Source organism: Megalops cyprinoides, chromosome 11 (genome assembly GCF_013368585.1).
Source record: "Megalops cyprinoides isolate fMegCyp1 chromosome 11, fMegCyp1.pri, whole genome shotgun sequence".
In the NCBI taxonomy this organism is placed as follows: Eukaryota; Metazoa; Chordata; class Actinopteri; order Elopiformes; family Megalopidae; genus Megalops; species Megalops cyprinoides.
The window spans coordinates 37,785,431-37,802,278 of record NC_050593.1 but is presented as its reverse complement, the minus strand read 5'-3'; the positions used below and the strand labels follow the sequence as shown (position 1 = coordinate 37,802,278).

At 47.9% G+C, this 16,848-nt stretch overlaps 1 protein-coding gene across 3 annotated transcripts in view; it reads left to right on the top strand.

Annotated features, from left to right (window-relative positions):
• Positions 1–1,113: 1,113 nt before the first annotated feature.
• The window catches only part of LOC118785637 (glutaminase kidney isoform, mitochondrial-like), a 29,529-nt gene continuing 13,794 nt past the window's right edge, over positions 1,114–16,848 (top strand). For 2 of the 3 annotated variants that reach the window (XM_036540454.1, XM_036540455.1), the window contains exons 1-6: positions 1,114–1,506; positions 10,942–11,038; positions 11,379–11,500; positions 14,195–14,324; positions 14,456–14,535; positions 15,830–15,993. In XM_036540454.1, the coding sequence (XP_036396347.1) occupies positions 1,235–1,506; positions 10,942–11,038; positions 11,379–11,500; positions 14,195–14,324; positions 14,456–14,535; positions 15,830–15,993 (865 nt within the window). In that variant the 5' untranslated portion in view covers positions 1,114–1,234. The remainder of the gene's footprint in view (positions 1,507–10,941; positions 11,039–11,378; positions 11,501–14,194; positions 14,325–14,455; positions 14,536–15,829; positions 15,994–16,848) is intronic. The other variant, XM_036540453.1, reaches the window with a different exon arrangement.

Here is a 16,848-nt window from a genome sequence, read left to right as displayed (position 1 = left end):
GTGTCCTTCCTGAAAGAGTGCCTCTTAACCCCTCACAGCAGACTCTTATTTGGCAGCAGAGATCAGTAATTTTACTGTTAGCGTGTTCCCCCTCTGCTATGTAACACTCCCAATATTGAGTTAAATGCTCTGCTTCTCCCAGGAGCTCAGCTCACCTGATGGTCAGTGGGACAGTGAGACCCTGAGGACTGCATGTGGAAGTGCCAGAGCGCTAATCCTATACAAGCCAATCAGAGTCTTTAAACAGCCTCTACCCTGGACGTGTAGTTTGTTACCATCAACCAATAGGGTGCTCCACTACACACACCTACACACACACACCTACACACACACACAGTGCAAAATTAACCAAACACAGTAATGAATGTTAAGTATACAACTGATGTATAAAATCTACAGGAGACCTAATCTACAGCAAACTGATTTGTACAGAGCAACAGACAGGTGGGTTATACACACATTTACAGATCCACTTAGCCTAATACATGCCTGGGATATGACAGCAGCCCAAGCACTGCAGCCTTGGCCCACCGCTCCACAAAAAAGCAAGGCAGCGAAACTCATACAGAGCTGGGTGTCTGAATGCCAGGCATGGCTTACTCAGTCACGTATGCAAAACGCTGTGAAACTGGGCAGCCCCTGCGTGCGTGAGTGTATGTGTGTGCGCATGCGAGTGTGCACGGTGAAGGAAAGCTTGCCGTATGCCTGATGGACCGTAAAAAAACAATCTCATCAAGAACTTATTTTAACTTATTCTACGTAAGAAGTATCTTAATGGTGGCAACATACATATCATCGGTAAATGTGTTGATGTAGCTGTGTTAAATCACTTCTGCAAACGGAGATTCTTTCGCCAGACGCCTTGCGGCTTCAGGGCCATCTCCCACGAGTATTGTCCTTCATAAACAAAGCCGCTCCAGCGCCTTCATTCGAGGGAATCGCCGGATGAAATGACGCCAGAAGGAAACCGTGAGAGGCAGGGAAGCAAGCCAATCAGAGCGCGGATAAAGTGCGGCTGAAGTCGCCTCTGCCAATGGCGCACAGGGAGGGCGTGATGGGATGCGTGTGAAGCGCTCGCCAGCGAAGCTGCGTTTCAGTCTGAGTCATAAGGCGCATAGCATGCTGCGGACCTGCGGATCTCTGTAGACACATCTAGCCTGCGACACCATTTACTCTTAAAATTTTAGAATTATTTAGACGAACACTTCCCTTCTACTAGCTTGACAGGATTGAAATGTTACAATTTAGGTTGTCGACAGTGCTGCAGGAGTTGTTACAATCCAACCTTAAACGTCCTTTGACCGGTATTGTTAGAAATAAAACGTCATCACCAGCCTCCTACTGCTTTAGCCCCATCTTCCCCGATGTCAAAGCGGAGTCTAAACTGAAGCCCCTCCATGCCGGAGGATCGCGACCTGCGCTGCGTTTCTCCCCCGGGAGCAGAGCCCTGTGCGCCAAGCCCGAACAGACGCAGGATGGCAGCGCCAAAGACGCGGAGGCTGACAAGTAGGTGGTGTAGCTAAGGTTTGCTAGCTAGCTAAAAGCAGGAAAAACGCCGGCGACAGGAAATGCAGCGCTAGTTTAAAGTAATTCAGTCAAATAATAGTTTTGACTTGATCTAAATCATTAGTTCGTTCTCTGAGCAAAGTAGCCTGTTAGCTAATTCACCGCGACACAAAAAGATACAACTGATCGAAATAGGTGTATACTGACATGTGTAGGTTGCCTGCATCACTATTTATCTAAACAGTCTATTTAACTATTAGCAAGTGAGATGTGTGTCCAGACGTTTTAACACTTGGGGCTACAGGATAAACGATCTGTACCCTATTGTTGGGTGTGATATCTAGCAGGTATTTAGCTGTTTCAGTGATTTTGCAAGCAGTGAGCTGTGAGGCATATTTTGGATTACACACGCTTGCAGGACAGCACAAACCTGACATCCATGCTGTGTGGGTTATGAATATGTCATTAAACATTAATGTGATAAATGACTTAATACTCACAAAATAGGCATATGGGACGTGTGTGCTTACTTGCTCACCTGTTTGTGAAAATAAGAGTGGTCGGTTGGTTATTATAGAATAAAAACAACAGTTACTGGGCAACTAATTTGAACTGGTAATCTTGAAATTCTGTTTATTCCTGTGTACAGTTTGGGGTTCAGAACAGTGTGTTCCTGACTGAGAGTTAATGTTGTAAATGAGTTAATCAACAATCCTGCTTGTTTTTATCATCTCATCCCTGCCATGTGCCTCAAACAGCTCTTTGATCAGAGAGGAGGTGTGGCAGGGAGTGTTCAAACATGGTGTAATATTCAGCTAAGTGTTGAGGGGGGTGAACTAGTGTTTGCTGTACAGCAGATGACCCACTTGACCTGTGTTCAGTACCTTAAACAGTACCGTCCTGTTTCATGAGTTACAGGCCTGTCCAGACTTCAGCTCAGCTTCAGTTTTATTCTGATGGCAGCTTCAGTGCTTCCCCTGGCTTAATTAAGACCAGTCGTGTCTAATGAAGCTGGAAGCTGACTCCAGATTGCCATGTGGAGGACAGGGCATGGAGTAGCTTTGTTAGCCGTCCACATGAATGCCTGCTTTAAGGGAGCAGATTCAGTGGGACAGAGTGGAAATGAATCATACAGGCAGAATGAGGGGCAGTCAGGGGCCTGCATTGATCTCAGTGGCAGATGCTCCTGTAGCTTCCCTGTCCCACCGTTGCCATAACAACCAGCAGAGACTGACACTTTCCCTGGAGCAGGTGTCTGCTGAATGATACCTTCCCCCGTGCACGCAGCTTATTTCCAGCTGACGTCTCCAGGGTTACTGCACAGGCAGGCCAGGTTAGTTTGAAGGGTAGATATATCAATGCATATAGATTAAAATTTTACTGATTTCAAATTGAAATGCATATATATTGAATATGCAGTGCTGTCCTGTCCCTCACGGACATGTGAGATGGGCTTTATGGAGATGTGCGGTGCTTTCTTACTCCCAAAGCAGCATGTTGCTTATGTATTTAAGGTTTTTCGATACATCTTCATTCATGACTTCTTTATTTTTATTTTCAGTTTACAAATGTAACCAGTGTATGAAAAAATCCATTTTACATGGTGTGTGTTACATTCGTGTGTGTGTGTGATTGGATGATACATGACTTCTGAAGGTCAGCAGAGCACTCTGTAGCGTCTGTAGGTGCTGTGGGTCAGGGTGTCTGTAGGTGCTGTGGGTCAGGGTGTCTCTGTACCAGCATACGGGTACCTCAGCAGTGCGCTCACTGTAGGTGTCTTCAGGCCCCGGCAGACCTCCGGTTGTGAGGGCTTTTATCGCTTTTGGGTCAGGCAGGACCTGACCTCCCTAAGCTGTCCTGCTGCAGGTGGGAGAAGTGAGTCTGTGTCATTAATTGTGACGCCATGGATAGCCCAGCTTTATAAACAGTGTCTTCTGAGACGGCATGGTGTTTGGTAAATGCAGCCTTATGGTTAATAAAAGGAGTCTGTCTGAGCCTCGTCCCCTCATGGGGGAAGGAGGGGAGGGTGCTTTGTCCCTTTCTGTCTGTCTCACTTTGTCCTGCAGTGAGCTTCTTCTCCTGGTGTCCCCACAGACGCAGCAGCAGGTGTGTGTTTAATTAGCTGAGGATGGCAGTTCTCTATAACAAACACTGCTAATTGTGTCAGTGGCAGAGTGTGAAGGACTCCCAGCCTCTCCGTGGGCCTGTTCTCTGTGTGTAATTAGGCTAAGTAGTGTACTGGCAGGGCAGCATGTCAGTATCTATGAAATTTTGTCTTTTTTACTGTGAGGTTATATAGGCTTACACATATTTCTGACTTCGAAGGAATATTTTTACCACAAATGATGATGTAGGAAGCCAGATATCTGTCCTTGAAGCAGGACCTGCAGACTGTGAACAGGAAGTGCTAATCCCCAGCAGTTACCTGTGAGGACAAACCCAAACAGGTCGTTTTGCTGAGCACAAGAGGAAATGCACACAATCTCTCACCTACACAGAAATGTCTTTGGCTGCTTCATCATAAAACCTCCACCTCCGCACACCACCTCCGTCAAGCCCCAGATTCCTCTCTAGTGCTTGCTGGCAGTGAGGAAAAGCTTTTCGGTGATCATGGAAGAATGAAAGCATGATAAAGAAGGCCAAGACACAAAATGTAACCAGTATCTGAAGCATTAACTGAGCGTTAGCCAGCGGGCCCCTGTGAGAGTGTCAGCGCAGTGTCGCTGGTGGCGCGATGGTGGCGGCTGCAGGGCGGAGCGGGGGAGTCTTCCACTGTGCTGGAGGCTGGAGCAGAGCAGAGCAGAGCAGGGAGAGCAGAGCAGGGAGAGCAGAGCAGGGAGAGCAGAGCAGGGAGAGCAGAGCAGAGCAGGGAGAGCAGAGCAGAGCAGGGAGAGCAGAGCAGAGCAGAGCAGGGAGAGCAGAGCAGAGCAGAGCAGGGAGAGCAGAGCAGAGCAGAGCAGGGAGAGCAGAGCAGAGCAGAGCAGGGAGAGCAGAGCAGAGCAGAGCAGAGCAGGGAGAGCAGAGCAGGGAGAGCAGAGCAGAGCAGGGAGAGCAGAGCAGAGCAGGGAGAGCAGAGCAGAGCAGAGCAGAGCAGGGAGAGCAGAGCAGAGCAGAGCAGAGCAGGGAGAGCAGAGCAGGGAGAGCAGAGCAGAGCAGGGAGAGCAGAGCAGAGCAGGGAGAGCAGAGCAGAGCAGAGCAGGGAGAGCAGAGCAGGGAGAGCAGAGCAGAGCAGGGAGAGCAGAGCAGAGCAGGGAGAGCAGAGCAGGGAGAGCAGAGCAGGGAGAGCAGAGCAGAGCAGAGCAGGGAGAGCAGAGCAGGGAGAGCAGAGCAGGGAGAGCAGAGCAGGGAGAGCAGGGAGAGCAGAGCAGGGAGAGCAGAGCAGAGCAGGGAGAGCAGAGCAGGGAGAGCAGAGCAGGGAGAGCAGAGCAGAGCAGAGCAGAGCAGAGCAGGGAGAGCAGAGCAGAGCAGAGCAGGGAGAGCAGAGCAGGGAGAGCAGAGCAGAGCAGAGCAGGGAGAGCAGAGCAGAGCAGAGCAGGGAGAGCAGAGCAGGGAGAGCAGAGCAGGGAGAGCAGAGCAGAGCAGAGCAGAGCAGGGAGAGCAGAGCAGGGAGAGCAGAGCAGAGCAGAGCAGAGCAGAGCAGAGCAGGGAGAGCAGAGCAGGGAGAGCAGAGCAGGGAGAGCAGAGCAGGGAGAGCAGAGCAGGGAGAGCAGAGCAGGGAGAGCAGAGCAGAGCAGAGCAGAGCAGAGCAGGGAGAGCAGAGCAGGGAGAGCAGAGCAGAGCAGAGCAGAGCAGAGCAGGGAGAGCATAGCCGTGCAGATCTTCCAGGCTGCAGTGGAATGAGGGCCTCTGTTCAGCCCCTGGCTCCAGAAGCACATTACACAACCAGAAAGGAGGATTACAATCACTGTTACACACACTCCTGCTACACATTCAGACAGAAAATGTCCCGTTCCCAAACTCAAACTGAGATGTGTATTTTGCTGCATTAGCTAACAATACAGGACAAATGAAATGAATAAATGACAACTGTTTGAAGAGGGAAAGGGCTTAGGCAAAGCTGCATCCATGCAGTTCATCAAATCTCTGCCTTGGTGTCCAGGCAAAAATAACCATTTCCTGTCAAGTATGATTCTTTTCACATCACACTCCTGCCCCTGTGCCACTTCCTCTCAGAAAAGCAGGCCTAACACGGATGACACTTTGAGATTCAGAGTACCGGGCACTGCAGGCTTTGGGATTGTGAGTACAGTGTCACTGCAAGCTTTGAGATTCAGAGATCAGTGTCACTGCAGGCTTTGAAATTCAGAGATAAGTATCACTGCAGGCTTTGAAATTCAGAGATCAGTGGCACTTCAGGCTTTGAGATTCAGAGATCAGTGATACTGCAGGCTTTGAGATTCAGAGATCAGTGGCACTGCAGGATTTGACACTCTAGGCAGGCTTTGTCTTGGGAATTTTCTGTGCTGTTCAACAGAGGGCTGCGGCACCAGTTCTAATTCTAGAATGCAGTCTGTTGCCACTGATCCTTGTGGAAAAACACTTAACCTATACTAGGGCTACATGGTCTCTAGCCAAGCAAATGCACAGTTTTAGCTTTCAGTCAATTTGCTTAGGTTGTCGGCCATAGGTGATCTAAATGGTGATGACCATTGCTCTGACCTCAGCATCTGTTGCGAGATTTAGGATCTGTCATGAGTACAGTTTGAATCATTCTTATAATAATGCTTATTTGTATACATCATAAAGGTTTGATAAAATAACCTAACAGAAGACAAAAGGGTAACAGGTGGGAATGTACAGTAGTTGCATTGCTCCAGTAAATACTGTTTTATGAGTATATACCAGTCATTTTATGGCTTGGAAAGTTCATAATGTGTTTCTGTTACAGAAAATTTGTTTAATAGTAAAAATAAAAAATAACTGTTTTGCAGATCTTATTATTAGGTTATTTCCTTATTAGACCTCCTTTCTTTTTACTTGGTGGATAGTAGTGGCCTGTTTAATCTGTGTTTTCATATTTACCTTTAAAACGGAAAAATAAACTTTAACTCATGGTTGTCACTTCTTTTAGCCAGCAGGTGGTTCACAGATTACTGCTATGTGCAGTAAAATGTTTATGCCAATTACTAAAACATGCTGTTGCTGTCTTATGAGGCTATTATGCACTTAAAAAACCCACACAGAAAAAGTCCAGTTTCAGTACCTCCGAGCGCTGTATGACGGAGCAGCCTTACGAATCATGGAATAGTTCTGCTTCAAACAAAGATGGATTCTATGACAGTTTGGACAGTCAGCCAAATAAGCTGGTGATGCCTCTGGCAAGGGTCCAGTAAAAGGAAGCTCAGAGATAGCACTGAGGTGATGGTTGTCCAGCTTTGCCAGAGACAGCAGCGGAAGCAGGGACAGGGAGGCTTGTTTGCCACACGTCCACATGACTTCCTGCTGTTGCAGTGAACAGAACACTCCGGGTTTCTCAGTAACCAGGTCTCTGCACATGAGGGGCCAACTTCCCCTTAACTGGGTGGGCAGGCACCTTCTGGGAAACATGTGCTAGCAAATAAATCTAAAGGGAGGGAGGAGTATTCACTGCGAGGGCTGAGAGGAGTCCCCCTCTAAATATTCAGAGGGAGTCCTCACCGGAAGTGTGCTTCAGCCAAAGAGACAAGCTCGTTCCAAACAGTGATGGTTTATTTATAGTACAGAGGTGGTTAAATCACAGCCTTTCTGGCACATAGCCCACAGTGAGGATTAGTGCTGTGTGTTGGAGCCAGTGGGGGTGGTGTGCCTGCTGGTGGCGGCTGTGGGATTGCACCGTGCCCTACTTTAACATGAAGCCACCACAGAAACATTCCCTTTCACACTGCAGTGCGGTTTTTCTTACTGCCATTTTGTCTGCTGGTGTTCAGGTCTAGTGAATTTTTTTGCTTGGTGAATGAATCCCTGAGTTGCTGCTCATCTTGTGTTCCTTGGCCGCAGTGCTGGCCTTAGCATCGTGTTCACACCGTCTGGTGTTTGGTGTCTGACTCTGAGCTGTAGTGTGAAGGCCTGTCTAACTGAACTGAGTGGAAATTAAATCTTTTTAAGGCTCACATTTTGCTGGCCGGTGACAAATGAGAATGAACAAATGTGATTTGGTATTTTTAGACGGTGGGTTTTCACTCAGTGCTTGGTGTAAATAAAGGGGTGTTTGCTGCACACTGGTCTGTAACACATTGTTCGTTATCAACGCCCCAAGCAGATATGAGAAATGATTGACAGCGAGTCTCAGGGTAGAGGGTGGCCTTGGGGTCTTCCACTCGTCTGCTGCTGCGCAGTCCTCACTGCTGTCTGGACAGCAGCATGTTTACATGGTCATGCTGTACAGTGTGAGGGAGGGGTGAGGTTAAAAACGCAGAGCGCCTCAGTAATCTCAGGAAGCTGATGAATGGGACCACAGGCCCAGTGGGACAGGGAGCTGATTGGAGCAGAGGGCTGCTGGGATGACCTCACTCGCTCCCAGAGATATGGAGGAACAGCTGGGCCCAGTGCTGCTCACTAAAGGAAGTGCTGTTGGTCCAGATGGCTGCAAGGTGCTGGATAGGCTGCACTGCACGCTGTGAGAAAAGGGCTCTGAGACTCCTGCGGGCCAGCGCTGAGACTCCCACACTGAGACTCCCACAGGCCAGCGCTGAGACTCCCGCGGGCCAGCGCTGAGACTCCTGCGGGCCAGCGCTGAGACTCCCACACTGAGAGTCCCACAGGCCAGCGCTGAGACTCCCGCGGGCCAGCGCTGAGACTCCCGCGGGCCAGCGCTGAGACTCCTGCGGGCCAGCGCTGAGACTCCTGCGGGCCAGCGCTGAGACTCCCACACTGAGACTCCCACGGGCCAGCGCTGAGACTCCCGTGGGCCAGCGCTGAGACTCCCGCACTGAGATTCCCGCACTGAGACTCCCGCGGGCCAGCGCTGAGACTCCCACACTGAGACTCCCACAGGCCAGCGCTGAGACTCCCGCGGGCCAGCGCTGAGACTCCCGCACTGAGATTCCCGCACTGAGACTCCCGCGGGCCAGCGCTGAGACTCCCACACTGAGACTCCCACAGGCCAGCGCTGAGACTCCCACGGGCCAGCACTGAGACTCCCGCACTGAGACTCCTGCGGGCCAGCACTGAGTCTCCAGTGCACTGGGCTCCTGTACATTATATTTGGTGTGAATAGATATACTGTGCACACACATATATATATATATATATATATATATATATATATATATATATATATATATATATATATATATATATATATATATATATATATACATATATATATACACATACATATATATAAAATTTGGTGTATACATTATGTTATCGTTATCATTCTTATTTTTAGTTTTTGCCTAGTTAATGCAAAGTATAAAGTAATTGTTTAAAACTAGGCAATTCATTGTCCTGTATTTCTCTGCATTTTTCTGTCTCTTATCCATTGTGTTTGTTTTCTCTCTTTTGTTGGTCCGCTTGCTTTTCGTTTGTATGTGTAAGTATATTTTTAATGTAGCTGTAGAAGAGTCAGCTGAACCTTTTTTATGTCTTTACCGTGAGATTTCCACCTCCCTCCCAGAATTCCCCTTCACACCATCCTCCCTCTCTGATGTACGTCATGCGGAAGTGATGCCAGAGATTGACCAGAATACCAAAGTAAATTCTTTAAGAAGCAGTTAATCAACTCAACAGTTTATTCTGTTTACACTTTAATAATGAGAGACATGATTTAATATTTCAGTGACGAAAGGTAATGTCTTGAGTGCTGGTGTTGGGAGGGTGGAGACTGGCCAGTGAACCGCTGCAGGGCTGTGTTCAGCGGTGCTCTGTGGGCAGTGTTAGCAGCGGCCGCTGTGCTGCTGTGTTCAGCGGTGCTCTGTGGGCAGTGTTAGCAGCGGCCGCTGTGCTGCTGTGTTCAGCGGTGCTCTGTGGGCAGTGTTAGCAGCGGCCGCTGTGCTGCTGTGTTCAGCGGTGCTCTGTGGGCAGTGTTAGCAGCAGCTCACAGTGCTGCTGTGTTCAGCGGTGAAAGCTGTGCTGGAGACACAGAGTGCCATCAGGGCTCCGCCCAGTTTGCCTAAATAGCTTTGCATAGATATATTTTGCATATTTATATCAGCAATTTTAAATAATTTTAAAATGGAAAGGTATACGGCACATGTCTGTCCTGAGTTCTGTTCGTGATCTGTGTGCCTAACCTAGCATTGTTTGATCTGTGGTTTATATCTGAGTTTTACCTTTGATGACACTGGGCTGGGGTGTGCCGGTGAAAATAACTATATTGACCTTTTATATTTGAGAGTCCTCATGTGATTCACCAAAGGAGCTAGAAACAGAACAGAGTCAAGAGGAGCTAATCAAACCCAACTCGTCAATGCCGCAGTGAGCTGTCAGTGTCTGGCCTGCCTAGCAGCCAGATGTATAGAATGTCTCTTTCAGTTTGGGTTTTACATCATAATGACTCAGCCCAGGAGCACTGCTTACCCATGATAGGATGACCTTTCTGACCCAGTGTCCAATCACACTGGCTACATTTTGCCTTTCCCTGCCTATGCAGAGAGGCAGTTACTGTATATGACTGACAGGTCAGTGGCCAGTCAGACACCTTGTGTTGAGAATGAGCGCAGAGTGCAGATGACAGATTCAGCAAGGCCCTGTCATCAGGCCAGTCCATCTCTGGGTCACCTCTGAATCCTTTACACTGGAACCTACAGCATCAAACACTAGTCTTGCTGTGTGTGGAGGGAGGTACAGCAGTATAGCTGTAGTGTGCTCCCTCAGTGCAGTATAGCTGTAGTGTGTAGCTGTAGTGTGCTCCCTCAGTGCAGTATAGCTGTAGTGTGCTCCCTCAGTGCAGTATAGCTGTAGTGTGTAGCTGTAGTGTGCTCCCTCAGTGCAGTATAGCTGTAGTGTGTAGCTGTAGTGTGCTCCCTCAGTGCAGTATAGCTGTAGTGTGCTCCCTCAGTGCAGTATAGCTGTAGTGTGTAGCTGTAGTGTGCTCCCTCAGTGCAGTATAGCTGTAGTGTGCTCCCTCAGTGCAGTATAGCTGTAGTGTGTAGCTGTAGTGTGCTCCCTCAGTGCAGTATAGCTGTAGTGTGTAGCTGTAGTGTGCTCCCTCAGTGCAGTATAGCTGTAGTGTGCTCCCTCAGTGCAGTATAGCTGTAGTGTGTAGCTGTAGTGTGCTCCCTCAGTGCAGTATAGCTGTAGTGTGTAGCTGTAGTGTGCTCCCTCAGTGCAGTATAGCTGTAGTGTGCTCCCTCAGTGCAGTATAGCTGTAGTGTGTAGCTGTAGTGTGCTCCCTCAGTGCAGTATAGCTGTAGTGTGCTCCCTCACAGGCCTTTGAGATTTAACCCTTAACTGAGTGTGATGCTGCTGGTTCCAGGTGTCTGTTTCAGTGTTTTGTGTCTGTTATTTTACCAGGAGAAGGAAAGCAGGCATCTTGCCCAGCTTGGAAGACCTGCTGTTCTACACCATTGCCGAAGGCCAGGAGAAAATTCCTGCACACAAATTTACCACGGTGAGTGATGTTCGGGAGGCGGTGTCCCTCCCACACCCCGCCCTCCCCAAATTTCCACATGGTAGTGCAAAGAATTGCAGGTGACCAAAGGCAGTTTGTTGCTGTATCTACCCCTGAATTCTTTGTCTCTGGGATCATTACGCCCATCAGGAAGCTTAATGTGTCCATTTGTTGGGATAAACAGGAATCTGGGCAGCCCTGTTGGGCATGTTGTAGCTTTCTTTCTCACTAGATGTGCATTAGTTTCTGCTGCAGGTACAGTATCCCACTGTGGTACTGGATAGGTGAACTCACATTCAGACTTGACTCACACCTGTATGTGTATTTGACTGTTATGCAGGCCCTGAAGGCCACTGGGCTGCGAACTGGAGACCCCCGGCTGAAGGAGTGTATGGAGATGCTGAAGGAAACCCTGAAGTCCAGCTCGGACGGGGTGATGCTGGACCGACACCTCTTCAAAAAGTAAGCGTCTAATGAGCCCCTGTTTCTGAGGGAAGGCAGCTAGGACATGTGGTGCTGGTCTGATGCCTTTGCTTTCAGATACTGGCTGCTGCACCACAAGAGGCTCAGTCACCTGCCACGAAGGCTCTGAGATGCGTGCTGTTTAAAGCACACGTGCGCTTAGTGTGCTTCTGATACTGAACGGTCTGTCACACAGACTCCGACCGCAGGGATGTTTGGATTCAGTTCCTTTGTGTAACCAGTTTTGTAACAGCCCTTCACCCCAAGCCACTGTCCCAGGGAACCTGCAACCACAAAGCACAGCTCAATTCCTGAGTGTCTGCCAGGAGACATGTACACACTCACACATACACATCACACACACATCACACTCACACACACACACACACACACACACACACACACACACACACACACACACACAGACACGCCCTCTCAAACACACATCACTCACACATCACACTCACACTCACACACACACACACACACAGACACGCCCTCTCAAACACACAAACACACACACACTCACACACACAGGCACACACACACACATGGATTTTGGAGTCCCTACCCCATGTCGTGCTGGCCTGTTGCTTTCGTTACATTGTTTTTAGTAAAACATAAACTTATCTGAATAACCCAGCACTGTGTCTGTGGTGGTTGAGGAGCTCAGAACACAGTTGGCCTGTGAGGAGATCCCAGGAGTTGGGTGAGTCAGCAAATTCACCTTGGCTATTGTGGATTGGAAAATCATGTTTTTGATACACTGACACAACACACAGATAATCTTGGCTAGCTGTTGCTTTCACAGCCATTTTCATCATTTTATTTCAAACCAGGGAAGGTTAGTCATAACAAACGGGGCTGGAATCCAGAATGTGTTGGGGTTTGCTTTAATATCCCATGTGTGAAGACTATTATTGCGCGTTGTTGTATAGTTATGGTTAGCATGGCGGTTGGTGGTTTTTGTGTTTAGTCTGTTTTCTGTGTCTTCTGAAATTTGTGTTTTTTAGCATTATTTTATTGTTTCCAACTACTAATTTCTGTTAACATTGTAGGTGGTGAGCTAGTTGACTAGCAGTGCATAACACCAGCATTATGAGTGAGTTTGGAGCTAGAATATCTCACTTATGGCAGGAAAAGGTGGTGTCTTTGCTGACTTATTGTCCCGGGGTCTGGGTAAGATTAGATTTGTTACTTTTTTAGTCATGTTCTCTTCATTGTATGTCACCATTGTAGGTGCATGAAATGCAGAGTAGTGTTTTTTTTTTTTTTGGGGTGACTCTGTTTTGGAGGGCTGAATCTGCTTATTCACACACAACACAAATGGCTGTTTCTTAAGGGAAGCAATCACACACAGCGTGTCTCTGCATCCGGTGCAGGAGCTGCCCAGTGACCCTCTCTTTCACAGCGTTTTGCATACGGAACTGAGTAAGCCATGCCTGGCATTCAGACACCCAGCTCTGTATGAGTTCCCCTGCTTTGCTTTTTTACAAAGTGTGTCTGGTGTCAGCATCTGGCTGGGCCACAGTGACGGTCTCATTAGAGACAGTGCCAATCGATGGCAGCTGTCTGCTGCCGCAGAGCTGATAGATTGCGATGACCTGAACCGACCGTGAGCGGGGGGGCGATTTGTGGTCTCCACCATAATTTTAATTCTGAAGACAGGTTTAGTGTTTTTTGTATTCTGATTTGTTTCCATTTAGAATGCATCATCAAAAGAAGTCTCCACCATGTCCCCTTACATGGAGATTTTTTTACATTACATTATTGGCATTTAGCAGGCGTTCTTATCCAAAGCGACTTACATTGATTACAGGTTTTTTACAATGTTATCCATTTATACAGCTGGATATTTACTGAGGCAACTCTGAGTTAAGTACCTTGCCCAAGGAAACAGCAGCAGTGCCACAGCAGGGAATTGAACCAGCAACCTTTCAGTTACAATTCCTGCTCCTTAACCAGTATGCTACACTGCTGCCTAAGGAGATATCGTTGAGGTTGCATTCAGATCATAAGTATTATAATTTATAAAGTAAACAGGATCAAGCCATCTGTCTGTGAATGACAGCGTTGAGTGTCTGGTGGAGAGAGATGCCAAGCCGCAGTGTGACTGACTTTCTGTGAGCTGCACTGTGGCTCATTCTGTGAGCAGCAGTGTGACTCTGTGAGCTGCAGTGTGGCTCATTCTGTGAGCTGCAGTGTGACTCATTCTGTGAGCTGCAGTGTGGCTCATTCTGTGAGCTGCAGTGTGGCTCATTCTGTGAGCTGCAGTGTGGCTCATTCTGTGAGCTGCAGTGTGACTCATTCTGTGAGCTGCAGTGTGACTCATTCTGTGAGCTGCAGTGTGATTCTGTGAGCTGCAGTGTGGCTCATTCTGTGACTCTGAGCTGTGACTCTGTGACTCTGAGCTGTGACTGTGCAAATGACTAGATATTAAAGTTGAATGGATATAATGATGATGAGATAATGGTCCATGGATATAATGTTAGATATGTGATGAAGGTGATTTTTCTGTAATCTTTATCAGAAGCACTCAGTCTGTGACATAATAAAGGGTCTTGTTCCAATATTAACCATCCATCAAGTTTAGAGAACAGCTGGGACAGACATATGAGAATGATTTTGCTGGCTGCCTGTCTGTGTGGTGTTTCTCAAGAGCAGAGCTCTGAATTCTGTGGTCTTCTCTCACAGGTGTGTCCAAAGCAACATTGTGTTGCTGACCCAGGCGTTCCGGAAGAAGTTTGTCATCCCTGACTTCCAGTCCTTCGCCTCGCACATTGATGATCTGTATGAGAACGCCAAAAAGCTTTCTGGGGGGCAGGTGGGTGGAGCACCGGAGCACACCACATGATCCCGCCTCCGGCCAGCATCACCTCCTCTGTATCTCTCTGCCTGGGTGCCAAATAAGCAGCTGATGTTTGTGACGCAGGGTTTGTGCTCTGTGCTCTGCAGGTGGCAGACTACATCCCCCAGTTGGCCAAATTCAGCCCAGACCTGTGGGCAGTGGCCCTCTGCACAGTGGATGGCCAGAGGTAAGTACAGCATGGCTAGAGGTTACAGTCAGTGTGAGACAGCCCTGCCGCAGGTGTGTGTGTGGTGTTACAGCGCTGCCGCAGGTGTGTGTGTGGTGTTACAGCACTGCTGCAGGTGTATGTGGTGTTACAGCGCTGCCGCAGGTGTGTGTGTGGTGTTACAGCACTGCTGCAGATGTATGTGGTGTTACAGCGCTGCCGCAGGTGTGTGTGTGGTGTTACAGCACTGCTGCAGGTGTATGTGGTGTTACAGCGCTGCCGCAGGTGTGTGTGTGGTGTTACAGTGCTGTGTGCTGTAGGGCACAGAAATGAGACAGCCTGCCATGTTCCAACCACAAGCCTTCTTTAGTAAGTTTTTAAATTTTACTAGGGCTCAGTGTTTTTTAAATAAATTTCATTTTCCCAGTAATAAATGTTTCATGTCTCTAAGTCTACTGCCATGTGACTAAAGTTAGGATGGACTTTCACAGATGTGACAAACCCAGGAAGGTTACAGAGCTCCTCTTCTTATAGTGGTAATATCTGATCAGTAATAACAAGGCCATTTCGGATGGGAAAGCAATAATTGTCTGATCAGTTAAACTTAGTTAAACAGTAGCTTCCTGATGGAAATGTACTGCTCGTATGCAAAGGAATGTATGCAACAGCCCTCCTTCCTGTAGGCTCATTCTCCTATGATAAAAGGATTATAAATTCATAACCAGAGGATATTTGTTTTTCAGTATTACTCTCTGATCTTTAAAACCATGATTAGGCTTAACTGTGTGTGATTTTATGATGGTTAGGTGTTGTTAGAAGACTTGTACGTTATCAGGATGTGTGGTTTTATTATGGACTGTAAAGAGCTCAGGTGGGTGTTTTATGGAGGGATGTTGTGTGCTTGAGGGTTGCTCAATAGAGAGCAGTCTGAGTCTGACTGATACTGCAGACACAGACTGTGAGGGAGGGCTAGCCCTTCCTGTGATGCTGGAAGGTCAGTTAATCTGCCACTGCTCTGATCTCACCACCTTTCTGCCACTGCTCTGATCTCACCACCTTTCTGCCACTGCTCTGATCTCATCACCTTTCTGCCACTGCTCTGATCTCACCACCTTTCTGCCACTGCTCTGATCTCACCACCTTTCCTCCCTGCTAATCTGATTCTGATTGTGAATAGATTCTGATCATGGTCATTTATCTTAGTGCTTTCTACTTTCACGCACTCCGCTCAGTTTGTGGGGGTTTATTATTGTGAGGACGCTGATGGTGAGGTGACGCAGTTCCCTTTCTGACCTCTGCCCTTTGTCTGTGACAGACACATGGTCGGGGACACCAAAGTCCCATTCTGTCTGCAGTCCTGTGTCAAGCCTCTGAAGTACGCCATCGCTGTGCACGACCACGGCACCGAGTACGTGCACAGGTTCATCGGCAAAGAGCCCAGCGGCCTGCGCTTCAACAAGCTCTTCCTGAACGAGGACGGTGAGGGAAGCCAAGGCTCCTTTCCTCTGTGCTTCAGCATCATGGCACATGGGCCTGAGTGTGTGTTAGCACCTATATGGACCGTACAGACTAAACGTCACTCTAAGGGTCACATTAACCCTTTCTCATCATGTTTACTTTAGCTCTCTTCCAGGAAAATCATACCAAAACACCATGAGATACAGATCCTGTGGATTTCCTCAGTGAGCTTGGTGATGTAGAGTCCTATTGGACTGTCTCTTTTCCCCAGCGTAGAAACAGGGGCATGGTGAAATACTGTCCTGCAGCAGCTGGTGACGTGAAGATTCAAAGCAAAGTGATATGGCCTTGCAGCACTCTGTTGCCATGGCGGCTGGATGAAATATTAATGAATGAGAGATGTGTAGCTGTGCCACAGACTCGGTACAGCCGTCTGTAGTCCTTATGTGCAACACAAGCTTCCTTCACTGTTTTTACCACTTTGGCCTTTCATGGTCAGAATTATAGTGCAGTGGTAAGGAGCAGAGCTTGGAATCAAAAGGTTGCTGGTTCAAGTCCCTGTTGAGGCACTGCTGCTGTTGCCTTGGGCAAGGTACTTAAGCCAGAATTCCCTCAGTAAATATCCAGCTGTATAAATGGATAACGTGTAAAATTGTGACCTATGTAAGTCGCTCTGGAGAAGAGTGTCTGTGAAATGACAATAATTTAATGTAATGTAATGTGTAGGAACAGAGGTTGTACTTATTCTCCTTGTTAATTTTTCTAAGCAAAAGAGCAGCTTTATTTACAGAAGTCTGCCTGAGGGTTTCTCGCCTTCCAAAAACAGTGGAGAAGTAATCAATTTAGACTGACTGTTGTATATGATACTACAGTATA